Source organism: Blennius ocellaris (assembly GCF_963422515.1).
Source record: "Blennius ocellaris genome assembly, chromosome: 13".
Taxonomy (NCBI): Eukaryota; Metazoa; Chordata; class Actinopteri; order Blenniiformes; family Blenniidae; genus Blennius; species Blennius ocellaris.
Window position 1 is genome coordinate 18,539,767 of NC_137662.1, and position 14,234 is coordinate 18,554,000.

The 14,234-nt window shown below is 40.1% G+C and overlaps 2 protein-coding genes across 3 annotated transcripts in view; one reads left to right on the forward strand and one right to left on the reverse strand.

Annotated features, from left to right (window-relative positions):
• Positions 1-14,234, forward strand: part of LOC308138628 (SH3 and PX domain-containing protein 2A-like) — a 62,409-nt gene that overhangs the window by 349 nt on the left and 47,826 nt on the right. For both annotated transcript variants that reach the window (XM_080507836.1, XM_080507837.1), the window contains exons 2-4: positions 7,154-7,234; positions 12,445-12,520; positions 13,241-13,317. In XM_080507836.1, coding sequence (XP_080363962.1) covers positions 7,154-7,234; positions 12,445-12,520; positions 13,241-13,317 — 234 coding nt within the window. The remainder of the gene's footprint in view (positions 1-7,153; positions 7,235-12,444; positions 12,521-13,240; positions 13,318-14,234) is intronic.
• LOC308138270 (N-acetyllactosaminide beta-1,3-N-acetylglucosaminyltransferase 3-like) lies at positions 1,872-2,804 on the reverse strand (the record flags this gene model as incomplete). The annotated part of the gene is made up of 1 exon (XM_080507352.1): positions 1,872-2,804. One exon carries the CDS (start codon positions 2,802-2,804, stop codon positions 1,872-1,874), a length of 933 nt encoding a protein of 310 aa, XP_080363478.1.

Here is a 14,234-nt window from a genome sequence, read left to right on the forward strand (position 1 = left end):
TTTACTGCCACTTGTTTATTTGTCGTTGCTTTAATTTACAGTTTATAGGGCTTAAAAGTCCACATGGCGCCACCGCCTGGTCCGTTTCTAACTGAAACGTTTGTTGTCGTTCATTGTCTTACAAATCCAACAGACGAATGACATCAGTCTTTGCTATTACTGCTCTGAAGTAGACGTTTGGATGCCACATTACACATAAACATCTGTCTGTCATCATCATATTTGTGATGCCAGTATGTCAGCACCCGGTTGTGTAGGGAATTGGGAAATAGTGTGATCCTCCCATGTCAGCCAGCTGTCAGCATGTCAGACAGCCAAGCCATGTCTTTGTGTTGCAGAGAGAAAAAGTAAACAAACGTATGGGCTGTAGTTTGCAATGCAGCAGTGAAGTGAAGTGCATGGGCTCACACCAGCATGTCAGCATGCAGAGGCTGTGAGATGTGTATATTAACATGCTGTTGTAAAGGTTGTAAAATCGTCAATACAGGCTTTGTTGGGAGTAAATATTTTTCTATTGCTTCTCCAAGTTCTACAGGACAAGATACACTTTCACGTTTGCACCTTAAAAAAACTGGATTCTGTGTATTCATCAAGCACTAAGTCTTATTCATCATCAGGGGTCTGCAACCTGTGACGCTTCAGCTCCAGGTTGCGGCTTCCTGAAGCTCTCAGACACTTATTTGTTGACAAACATTTTGATTTAATTTGAGTTTTATTTGCTAACCACACTGATTTAAAAAAATAAATAAAATAAATGGCGTAAACAGACAAACAAGGACAAAACAGCTAAAACAGCCTGCTGGAAAATCTGAAAATGAATATAGATAGACAAAACCACTAAAAAAATAATAAATAGTACAGGAAAAAAAACAGTCAAACAAATAATTGCTTCTACAGCTTTTCCTTTCAGGACAAAACAAGGGGAAATTTGAAAAAAAGGAAAAGAAAAAAGAAGAAAAAGGGAAAAGAAAGAAAGGGAAAAAAGAAAGTAGAAAACGAGGGCAAAAATGAAGGGAAAAAAAGGAGGGGGAAAAACTACAAAATTGCCTGCTACCCTAAAACTGCACTTTAGGAAACACGCAAACTAAAATAGCCAGAAAAGTTAAAGAATAAAAGGATATCTAAAATTGACTATAAAAGCTAAAAATACAGTAAATTATCTCTAGATTGCAGCCATGAAACCTCTGAACTGAACCTTACTTTTTATAGCAATTGTTTGTCTGTTTTTTTCTTAATTTCTGATAATTAGCATGTTTTGTGGCTCCAGACAAAAACCTTATTTGGTGCAAAATCAAGAAAATGGCCCTTTTAGTCATTAAGGTTGCAGACCCTTGGTCGAGGTTTCTGACACCTAACATTGTCTGTTTAACTGACCTTTTTCTTCAAGAAAAAAACATAAGAAAAAACACTTCCCTCATCATTAAGCATTATTAAACAAAATGGAAGTGCAAAATGTGACAAAAGTCATAACAGCGACATGCTGCTTCACATACATTGTTGTATCACCTCAGTTGTTCATATAATTTACAATTTGTAGGAGAAATGTGGTGTCGAAAGCTGGTGTTAATCCATGTTTGGTCCATTCAGACGTCTTTGTCTGCGCTGCTTACAGATTTAATTTGAAATCCAATTTGGGAGTGAATGCAGCCCTGCTTTTATAATGGATGTTACACTTTGACAAATAGGCTGCACGCCCTAAGGGGTTTGCTTTAAAGGGAGCATACCTGAGTGGTGAACACTAAAATATCATACAGATATAAAAAATGATCCTTGCATAAAATGCACATGGGGTAGTTCAACGTTTATGTAAAAAAAATCCAAAAAGATCTAAAAGCCATAAAGCACATTTTTTTTGTTCCTGTTTGACTTTTCTAATACATCTCTGTGTGATGACCACACGTCAGACTGGGTTCATGCAATTGATTCCACATCAAATAAATATCAGCTGGAGCGAAATTGTGTACCAAGAGGAGTTCTCTCATTATACAAGGATCATTTGCATCCTTATTGCTGAAACCTAGTGTTTTAACAGCGCTATGAGAGGCGGGTTTAAGGTTTGCTTCGGCTAAGCACATTGCCATGTACACATCATCAATGGGAAGAAGAGGAATCAATTTAGATGTGCGATAGATGGCTAAGGCAGTATAACCAGATAGGAGGTAGCCTGCACCTCCACAGTAGGGAGGGTAAAAGTTAGGCTGGTACACCTGAACAGGAATGTAATACTTGCTCATTGACCATCTGATGGGGCTGGCATTACTGATCAGGTGGCCTGTAAAGAGGTGCTTCCTTCCTTCGTAGTTGCCGAGGCCTTCCAGATATTCGATCATGTTGTCCGTGTTGGCCAGGACGTCGTCGTCGCCGTTCAGCAAGAAACGAGCGCGGTTGCAGTTACTTTCCATCCATTCGAGGAAAAGTATCTGCTTCAACGTGAGGTTGAAAAAGGATTCGTGGAAGTCCCATTGAAGGATGTCCTTGTGTTCTCGGTGCTCCACTTCCAGGAGTTTGTTCATTCTCTCTTTGTGTGGACCATCACTCAGTGTCCCGGAGAGGAACACCCTGCGGATCCACATGCCCTTGTGTAACTTCTCTTTAGCCCAGGTCTTCCGTAGCACCTCTCTGCGTTCATAGTTTGCCAGCGAGCTTTTAATGACGAGCAGAAGGAAGACGTCTTCAGGGTTATCTCCTCCACACTTGTCAGGAAGATCCAGTATCATGGGGAAGTGGCGACAGTGACGATAGTACAGAAAGTTTTGAATTTGTTGAGAAAGAAAGCCGAAGTGTGGAATTTCAGCAGCAGACATGTTTTGTTGACATCTTGGATATGAGATAATGGAGGATCTGTTTTTCATCCCAACCACTCTTGTGAGATCGGTAGTTTCTTCTTCATTAAGGTCTGGGTAGAGATATGCAATCATGAGAAGGCCTCCCAACAGTATGAAAGTACAAGCTGCAAAGTGTCCTTTCCTTGAAACTCTGTGGGAAAAGAACATTTCTTTTAACAAACATCTGGAATATTGATGACGTAAATGAGAAAAAATATCTTTGAAGCAAACTGAGTGATTTGTTTTAAATGCATTATGCTGATTAGAACAAGGTGGCTTGAATCATGCCACAAGACTTTATATAATTTAGTTCTGAATTCAGAACCGTAATTGAATTAATTCCAAGATTTTGGGGACAAGTTTGAAACCGATGGATATAAGGGCTCACAGGGCTTGGTGTAAAAGCTAGCAGGTCAAGAGGCTTTTTGAAATTTCGTTAAAATAAATAATAAGTGTTGCCTTTGCAATGAACATTTCATACCAGAGTGATTTTATCACCTTTATTCAAAGATGGATCTTCTGTTATGCTGAATAAAGCGACTGTCTGACCTTGTCTTGCAATATCTTGGTGTTTGAACATGACTGATCCCGTAAAGCCCTTTTGCACTACTCCAGCAGCTGAATTAGCGTAACGTATAACTGCATAACTGCATAACTGCAAGTGTATATAGTGGTCATTAATGTTTGTGAACTCATTTGATAAACCATTTCTTCATTTTCATTGTAATCTTAACATGGGTCTTCAATATATATATATATATATATATATATATATATATATATATATATATATATATATATATATATATATACTTAATTTCTGGTAACCATAACAACATATTATGTAAAGATGCAATTTTTAAGGGGTTTGAAACACTGACAAATGCAAGTTATAGATTGTTGAAGTAAGCTCTTTAGCATGTGTGAATGAGGGCTATGAACGTAGTTTCTTTATTGTGTGACCATGTCAGTTCAGCAAGTAAAATCATGAACAAAGAGAGAAATCCCATGGAGACTGAACAATAGGTGACATGTCCAAACAAGTCATAGCTGTTTTCTCCTCTTCGACTTAATCTGACATCATTATAATGCCCTTCACAGTCGGAGGGGCATACGTTTTCTTGGTTTTACTACTTTTTTTGCATTAAAATTACACATACCTTATTTTTAAACTACTTGATGTAGTGAATTTGTTCACCTTTAAGAGATCTCATCCACTTTTGCAAGAGAAATAATGGTGAAGGTTTCCTGTCATCAGGTGACATTTAAAGGAAAACATTTAAACTATTTTAAATATAACTTTCTTTTTTATTTTTTTTTATTTCCAGACTTCATGGTATAGATGAGACCAAAACTGTTTCAATAATGCGAGAAAGCATACAGCCATAGTTCTGGAAGGAAAATATTTTAGTGAAAATTTTACAGGCATGACTGTCTTTGTACGTCCCTTGTCAAAACCCATTGATGCTTTTTGTTTATATTTAACCACCCAAATTTTTAAAACACATTAACATAAGCCAATAAACATCAATTAACAAGTGTTCCTCTGAACTCTTTGTACTAGACATGCGAGTTAAGTGAATATGATGTCGACTAATTCTTAAATAAGCAATATTTACCTGAACATCTTGATACGTTGACTTGTGTGCATGGTCAGTTGCCTGTTCACAGATCAGAGCCTGGCAGATGTTCGTTATGTGTCTGACAGCTACACACAGCTCCTATGATTGAATTTTGGTTGCAGGTGAGGCTCTTGCTTTGTAACGTAAAACAGTTTTCTACCGGTTCCACAACTTGTGGTGGCTTTGCTGTGGCTTTCTACAATGGTTTCTATGGTATTTTCAACATCGCCTGTTTCATGACGGATGGTCTTGGTCATGCTCCACCAGGTGATCTCATCTTTTTCACTCTCAAAGGAACTAAGGCTCTTAGTGTTAGTCCACTTTGCAGTGTTGGTAATATGTTTGACTCCAATAAATTAACATGTGAAAAAGTAACACAAAGTCCAAAAACAATGAACAATTTTTTGATGAGAAACTCCAAAAAAACAACAACAACTCACTGATATATTAATAGTTTGCAGTAAACTGACTTGTGTAACCAATCTGATGAGCCTTGAAACATGTATGTCTCAGTGGGAGAGCAAAAATCAATTAGACCATCAGCTTCCATTGGATTAATTAAAGAGAGCACCAGGATCAATTGCCTCATCCATCTCCTGCTTAGGGGCCACTCGACATAGGGCATACGCTTTCCCTCTTGGGACTCGAGCCGGAGGTGAGCTTTGACTGGGAAATCCCCACAAGGGAAGAACGTGGAAGGGGGAAAAAAAATCTCATTATCTATGAGCTAAGCAAGTGGAAATGCTTGTCCGGTTGGAGAGAGGAAAGAAGCAGCCCTTTGTCTTTGGTCCCTATCGTTCAAGTGTGACTTCATTCCAGAAACTTATAGCTCTGCAGTCAGAAAGTATTTGGGACGGCTTTAACAAACATTGCCTGACAGGGAATGCTTCTGCATAAGTAGGATTTAAGGGAAGTCCATTAGTTTAGTTCACAAATACTTAATTATGTGCATGTCAAGCTCACACATTCAAATATTTGTGATAATTTCTTAATTTCACAATATTTTTGTTGTTGTTTAGGCTTTATTGAGGGATGCATGGTGGGGTATTGGTTGGAAACCTCGCCTCACAATAAGAAGACCCTGTTTTGATTATGAGCTTTGTGGTTTTTTTTAGGTGAGGTTCTCTCTGTGCATGAGAGGGTTTTTGCCAATATATAGAGTTTAAGAACATTTAATTTCATATTAAAAGGAAAAGTTTATATTGGACATAATTGGAAATGTTTTTGTTTTTTTTCCCCCACTGTGAAAAAAATAAATAAATTAACAGAAGAGAAGTACATAGGTGGAACCTGATTGTCCCATGTTTAGCTAATAGAGGATATATGTGTGTGTGTGTGTGTGTGTGTGTGTGTGTGTGTGTGTGTGTGTGTGTGGCTGTGTGGCTGTGTGTGTGTGTGTGTGTGTGTGTGTGTGTGTGTGTGTGTGTGTGTGTGTGTGTGTGTGTGTGTGTGTGTGTGTGTGTGTGTGTGTGTGTGTGTGTGTGTGTGTGTGTGTGTGTGTGTGGGTGTGTGGGTGTGTGGGTGTGTGGGTGTTTTAGCCACTTCTTCGTGATGGCTTTCTTTCCTGCCGCCAGCATTATTCTACATTAGACACTTGTCACCTGTACTTGTTATTCCCTGGCTCACTTGTCCAAGGGATATATCCTCAAATGAAAATAAGAGTTTGGCTTTGGTGTCAATATTCCGTATTCAATACTACACCATCTTCCTTCCACAATTGAAAGAGTTCTTCGGAGGTGTGTTTTGGCCAAAGGTGTGAATGGGCGTGGCTGTTTGTCTTTATATGAAGAATTAGATACTTGTTCAGGTGGTACTCTGTTTCGCACATTGTTTGCTGGAGTTTACTTGTGCCTCCCTCGGTGACCTTAGGTCGGACGAAGTCATAAAATATTGATGAATGGAGGGGATATTGTCATGTTCAAACTCTGAATACCATGTATGGTTCTTTTGGCCTGTATCTTGACCTCAAATACCGTCATTTCAGTGTTTGGACAGGCCATCTCTGCCTAATCATGGCTCGTTCAGCCTCTCTGCACATGTTTTCTTTAATAAAATGTTTGCACAAGCAAGGCTGCATTTTAAACTAGTGACTGGCACTTTGGAATGCAAAGCGTGCCATGCCTAAGAGCGACACACGGTCGCTACAGCTATCTATTTCCACAGCCAGAGGGTGTACACAGTTGTTTATGAGATCTATATTTTCAAGGTAAGTAGGGGGTTTATTTTGGAAAACTTCCACTGACAGCATTTGTTCCATTAATGACTGTGTCTGCCAAGTAAATGATGCGAGCTCCAGTAGAACTAAGCAGCACGAGTTCTCTGTTATTATTGGGGTTAGAGAGCCGCTTGAACTTGTCGACATGGTGGGAGCATCAGTTCTTTTTTCGTTTAATGGTGAACACAGATAAACACTGAAAGTAAAATACAAAAATCTGACACTGTTGGAAGCAACGTGTTGAAATGCAGGAAAAATGTATTGACTTCAATGACATATGACTGGAAATCTATTGGCATTTGTCCAATGTTGCCCTGAGGGTTTTCTGATGTGTGACTGATGCTGCCTGAGGAGCATCATGAGTATGTTTGACCTTTAACCTTTGAAGGCCTCTTAAAGTTAAGTCAGTATGGTTAAAGTGGTGCCGTCATGTCTTTGACAAAGTTACTTTGTTCTTAATGGGCCTCTTTTGTTTGTGCTTCTCTTAATAGGTGTACCTCATCAACGTCACTTACTCAGATTCCACTTCCCACGTCATCTACAGGAGATACAGCAAATTCTTCGACCTGCAGGTATGTCACTTGAGAAGAATAATGACGTACTTTTACAGCTTTAATTCAACATTACATTCTCTCTTTCAAAATAGCGTTATTGTGGTTTTACTGCGTTGCCTTCTCAAACTCATTGTGGAAAATTTGACCTTTAGGTCACGTCTTTCTGTCCAGCTGTTGCACTGTGGCGTGCTGAGTGAAAGGTCTCATTTAGGACGCCTGCTTAGAAATGGGGAAATGAGGGAAATCCAGTCAGCAGATGCAGGAAAAAACATGACCTCAATGCAGCCTGGAGCAAAGTCTTCAGGATATTTGATCCAGTGGAGTCCAGTGAAATACCTGCAGTTCTCTAGTCTGTTTACTTTGCGACTGTTTGACCGACTGAGCCTTGTTTGTTCAGCGGAGAAAGAGGCCAACCGTCTAAGTAGCTTAAACAGTGCAGTAAAAGGGTTTAATTCTAAATGGGTGAATACCTTATCGAGCACTTTTCTTGTAAAAGGCTGTCTGTGGCCCCTCTTTGATAACCTCTCAGTCTGACTGCACTCTGCAGGGCTGTGGCTCTGGTGGACTTGCTATAGGAAACCCTTTGTTCTCTGGTCTCCTGTTAATAGTCAGGAAAATTCTGTCCTGCTCGGCTTGATCGAAACAGAGGTTCTCTCCCGCCTCTGTAAACATTCGTCTTGTCCATAGGTCCCTGCTGCTGGGTGTGTTTGTCTGGCCACGCTAATCCGTGAAGAACAACAGTCTGCAGCTGTCCACACAAACTAGTCGGGAATAGTGTGTTTTATTTATTCCTACATGAATATGGGTATATAGGTGATTAGATTAAAGCACGTTATCAAAAAATCTAAGGAATTCGATAGCTTGCACTTCTTTAAAAGTCTCCAGCACAAACACAATGCAGGTGAAGTCAATCTGGTAAAAGAGCTTACAAAAACAGTTTGGGATATGGGCAATGAGCTGTTCTGCAGCTTTTCATTTCCAGATAGAAACATTCTTCTCTTGAAAGTTTCAAGCAAGCAGATACTGTATTTACTGTACCATGACATATTTTAATGTTCGGAATATGGAGGAATATCTGCAAGTATGCCAGTATGCAAATGTTTGCCTTCAGTCCAGACCACGACTGAGCAGTTCTTTGTGTGTTTGTGCCTCCGGACTCCTACGGGTTTTTTTCCCCAAACTTTGGAGCACAATTGCATGTTTTATCTTCTCAAGAATTGGATTGAAATGTAATAAAAAAAAAATGCATTTTTATGCCACTGGCCCAACAAGTGTGACCATGAGCTCATCTGATAATCATTAATTCAGCATGAAAGGCTAAGTAAGGTCACAGAACAAAGAGCTTTCTTTTTTTTTTTAATCAACGTCCTTGAAAATAAAAATGAAAAGAAATCCTCGTCAACAGGCTTTGCTGTTTGACTTTCAAAGTTGGAGTATTTTTTTTATCACCAAATGGACATCCAAAAATGCACTCACTGCAAATGTTTAAAGCCTCTTCAGTGCACTAAACATAATTCATAATGGCTCCTCTGGGAAGCAATTACCATAAATTACCAAGAACACATCTCTTTTTTTTTTTTTTTCCCCTACTCTTTCTGCTGACCTGCAGTGAAACGTCCTCTTTGTAATGTATGTGCAGAGTTAAGCACATTGATTTCTTGGTTTAGAAACAGTTGTTCTTATTTTAAAATAGTGCTGAGCCTGAATTTTCATCAAGCTCCAGTTCTGGTGTCAAAGGGAAATGTTTTTGACCCGCACATGTTTGACGTGAGCAGATTTGGTCATTGTGTCAAGCCATTCTGCTACACACCTTTCGACCACAGTGGAGTTACTCCACGGGTCACAGCATTCCTCAGTGAGATTGTGGAGTGTGCAACCTCGCCTGGTTTTCTTCTAGAAAGAGACGTTTCCAAAAATCCCTTAGTCGTCATTATTCTTGGATCGTGAAGTTGGATTGGGGTCAGTTCTGCTCCGTCTGCATTATGATTTGGCTGGCCTACATTCTTGACAGTTGGGACCTTAAACAGTTTTTTTTTCCCCCAGCAAAAAGATGCTTTCGATTAGTAGAAATACAGATACTTAGAAAAACACTGAAAGTCATGAATACCATTGTAAAGACCAAATAAATACAAAAAATGAGTAAAATACAGTCTGCTGGTCATTTCTCTTCTTTTTTTAAAACATTTCTATAAATCATCTCCTCCAGTTTATGTTTTAGGTTTATAAACTAATTCTTCATTTATCAATTGATCTATGTCAAATAAATCAAGTATAGACATTGGATGGATGATCCAGTGGGTGGTTCTTAAGTAGCATTAGTAGCACTATTAATACAATGCTAATGTTAATAATGCAATACTAGTCTTACTAATACTACTGTAGGCTGTATTTTTAATGTTTATTGTAATGCTGTGTTCCTGCTCGGGGACTGCTGATGGAAACTGACAACAGCTCGGTCTGGTACATAAATCTGGTACAAAACATCTTTTCTTTACGATTAATGTATTTTGTACATGGTCCCTGACAGACAAGCAAATAAACCAAACTAAACAAGTGTTTATACAACATTGCATGTGAAATGTTGTCCGTGTAGTATTTTCTGGTAATTGTCGGGTTTACGCTATCCCAAACATTGACACAAAGACATTTTGCGTCTCACTACAGATGAACTGAAAGGACCTCAAGCATTAAATGCCATTTGTATCACTTATTTATGATGACATTGAAGCTTTTGTAACTTGTATAATAAGATTTCAGTCTCTTCGAGTAAATCTGAGACATTTTCCGGAGGACGGTTGCACCACAGTATTTGTCCAGTAAACAACTATTAACCAGATGCCAAAACACAAGTACGAGTTTGAATAATGTCCAACATTCATCCTAACTCCCACTGTCTGAGATTCCTCTCAAAGCAGCTTCTCTGTGTGCTCTTCCACAGCCCAGTTTCATTTTGTGAGTTTCTCCCAAAAGTAGTGAAGTCCAAATGTTTCGAAGGACAGTTTGCAGATGCCGGTTCAGCATCTGCTGTCATTATAACTGATGACCAGGATATATTTGTGGTGAATTACAGAGCAGTGTGATGACTGACTGTTTACTGCTACTCCTTCCTATGGCATTTATAGTCAAACGGAAATTTGATGAGATCATAGCTCCTGTTGATGTGTAGACATACAGGTTTTCCCAGTGAGAACAATGGAACTCAAGTGGAAAATCCACCAGTTCCATTCAGGACTCTCAAGCCGTCCTGGGTGGGATTTGCATGTTCTCTGTGTGAGTGGGTTTTCTCTGAGTTGCCTGACATGCTTCCAGGGTTAATTGTAGTGGCGACATGCGTAGGGTGTCTTATATATTTGCCCGATGATCAGGTCCAGCACCTCACAACAGTCAGCAGGTATAGAAGATGAATGGAGCACTGCAGGTTAGCAAACTGAAATTGTGGACAGGATTTAAGAAAGGCATTTATATTATCTCTGAATATATAAATATATTTTCCAAAATGTTCCTCCAAGTTGTGCAGCTGTTGCCACAGGAGCAGCTTTCGCACCTGCTGGAGTGGTGAGCGTACGCAGGCAGGTCACCAGAATGAGATCACCCTCACTCCTGGAGGAGAAGCCGTTGTGTCAGCAGAGGCGGTTTCGCTCCAGTCATAAAAGGAGTGAGCAGCCACATCCAGCAGTGAGGCTGATAACATGGTGAGGGTGCAGCTTTGTGTGTCAGACAAACAGTGCAGTTGCCAAAGCACTTTTAGAACAACTGAGACTTTTGGAAATTACAGCGTCGCCTGTGAAATCGTGTTATTGCTATAGTACTCTTAAAAAAAACAAAAAACCAGTCTAGTTTATATGCATTTTTGATGTCTTGCCTTCTCAGTTTTAGGAGCATAAAAATGTAATCTGACTGAGATGTGGAATGTCATTGTGTCGTGTGTGCAGGTGTGGTTAACCAGCAGTGTTCCTCAAACTCAGCCCTTTGCTTCACCCCGAACACACAATAATGATGACTGTCCCCTTCAAAGGAAACCATTTATTGTTGGCTGTGCATAGTGAGGAGGAGGGGGGGTAAACTCTACGCCCTGTGAAACAGTTTCAGCTTTAGCAAAGAGTGGAGAATGGAGAACCACAACATGGGAAACCAAACCACCCCTTACAGGAGAAGTTCTCCAAACAACTCCTACGGTCGCAGACATCCTGGATCCAGCTTCACCATCCGAGCCCGATTCTGTTTGTCCACCTGGTTCTTTTTGGCTTAATTTAGACAGCGAGTGGTCTCCTGGTCTGCTCCTCCCAATTGAGAGTGCTCCAGCTCGAGGCTAACAGTCTTAACGGAGCACATCTGGAATGAGGCATGTCAAAATGAAGAAAGGCGGGGCTATGGATGCTCTCGTGTGCATTCGTGGTATGGGCGTAATTTATGAAAAGAGGAAACCAGAAATCCTTGTCAATGATACTGACACATACTTATCACATTTGCAATGCATGTTTTTTTTTTTTTTTCTGGCACTCAGCAAAGCATCCCTCATACATCATGCAAAACAGGCAGCATGTGTTTCTCATCTACACAGGGCAGATGGTCTCATGTCTGAGCTGACCCACCGAAAAGTCTGCAGGCCGCGACAGTCGAAGCGAAACCTGTTGACATTGTAAAACGTTTGACACAGCACACTTTGCATCTGTTTTTTCCGCCCCTATTTATCCTTAGACCTAATCTCTCTAGGGATCGATCCTGTAAATGGACCGATGTATCAAGTGTTAACATCAAAGTGATAATCATCTTACCCATATGGCTTTTAAGGCTCCTTAAGTGGCTTGCTTTTCAAGGCTTTATTTTTCCCAGACGAGTGTGGGTGATGTAACCCTGTCTGCTGCCCCGACGATCAAAGTCAAACCGTCTTTAGCTGCATGACACAGTAGCTCTTCAGAAGATATATAATTACGCCCCGTGTTGAACTCATACACTCTTACAAAGAGGTCGCCAGTCAGTGGAGAGTTTTTTTTGTGACTTTATGTCTTTTCCTCCTCTCATGGAAGATTACCCCACTTAAAACTCAAACTGATAAAACTGTGGCAGATAAGACTCTTGATGTGGTATTGCCATTACACTTTTTTTGGTGTAAATCTTTACGATGTAATGAGTGCTCGCTGTTCCATGCGTTTTTTTTTTTGTGGTAATGAAACAAGGATGTGTGTGACTTCAACTTATCTTTGTGTCACTCTCTCCAATGTTTGCAGATGCGAATCCTTGACAAATTCCCAATTGATGGAGGGCAGAAGGACCCGAAAAAGAGGATTATTCCTTTTTTGCCAGGTGATGAACTTGATGCACAACATTCTGGTCGCACAATCAGAAGCTGGAAGACATTTTCACACAGCTGCTGTTTGTTGCTGCTCCTACGCACTCCATAGCAGGGCCTACCTCTTTGCATTATTTGGTGAAGCTCCTCAGTCCATCCGAGCCAAATCAATTTGTGGTCAGCCATGTCAGTAGGAGGCAACCAGAGAGGGATTTGTCTAATCTGATAAACTCATTGTGGGCCAGAGCAGAGGAGAGCAGTGAAGAGATCCTTTGTTAGAGAAGCTGCGCTGCTCTTCTGTAGTCAGGGCTGTTTTGATCTTTTAGTAAGCCCAACATGCTGCGAGCTGTATTTCATTCTCACACACACATTAAACAACTTGCTCAGCTTGTTTGGTGGGATTCATGTTATGAGACTTTGATATTAAGAGTCAGTCTCCTAGGAATTTAAAAGTGGGGATTAAAATGAGGGGAAAGTGGGCGTGCTGGTCCATTTGGTTCTCATTAATGGGCCCCAGTGACAAACCAACTGAAGATAAGTTTCCATACATTGGTATTAAGATTACATCCCATCCTCGGTAGTAATGACTCCACCCGGCAGGAAATGGATGTGGTTGGTGGTTTTAAAAATGTTGAACCAATTTTCTAATAAAAGCAATCAAATAGGATTTTATTTGCTTTAAATTGAAATGATTTCTAATGTAAATTAACAATGCTCCTTTTTTTTTTTTTTAGGTAAAGTCTTGTTTCGCCGCAGTCACATAAGAGATGTGGCCGTCAGAAGGTTGAAGCATCTGGATAATTACTGCAAAGTAAGACGCAGGATTTAAACAAATCACTGACACTTAAAAATCCATATGTGCTGTGTTAATTTTGCTGTTGCAACACTGTCAGACTTTGGTATCAGAAACAATGTGTGCAGTGAGAGAATCAAGAGATTGATTGTTTGTAATTTGGGATTGAAGCTGAAGTTCAGGCGTTTACCATTACAACTTTAATGAACTTGAAAGATCTCATAATTTTGATCAATGTGAACAATTAAACATCATGTTTCAGACAATAATATGAAACTCGTTGCTTCACAAATTGGTGACAAAACGGTAAAAAGAAAAGAAAAGAAAAGAAAACATTTTTTTACACATGTATTTGACAGCACATGCATACACACATGTAATAACGGAATAAAATAGAAGTAACTATACTACAATTATTAGGGAGAATTGGCTGAGCAGTGGTGTAGAGAGAACTCAAAATATTAAAATGATCAACTCCTTGTGTTCTGATACTTTATTGGGATTTACTTGTGTTCATAATAGCTGCTCATACCAATTCTGACGTTATTCTCACGACAGGCCTCAGCATTTATCTCCACCCACCACCCTGAACAGGAAAGCAACTGGTCAATCCGGACTGGTCATTTCCTGTCACCAATGTAAATAGGCAGCATGTGGAGGAAACGAGGGAAACGGGTGCACACAGGGGTAACACAGGGACTGAGAGTGAATCAGCAGACCTGAATGGAACAGAACACCACCTGACCCTCGGAAATGTGGGTCGGGTGTGCTGCCAAGTGTGGCAGCAGGTTTCAAAGAGTGGGGCACACATGAGTTGTTGTGTGCAGTTATGAAGCTCCTTGTCTAATAGCGTTCGTGCCTTTTCTGACTCAGCTACAGCTGGCTGGAGCTGAATGTCAATCAAGCTGACACTTTTATCACCCCTGTGCGTTTCC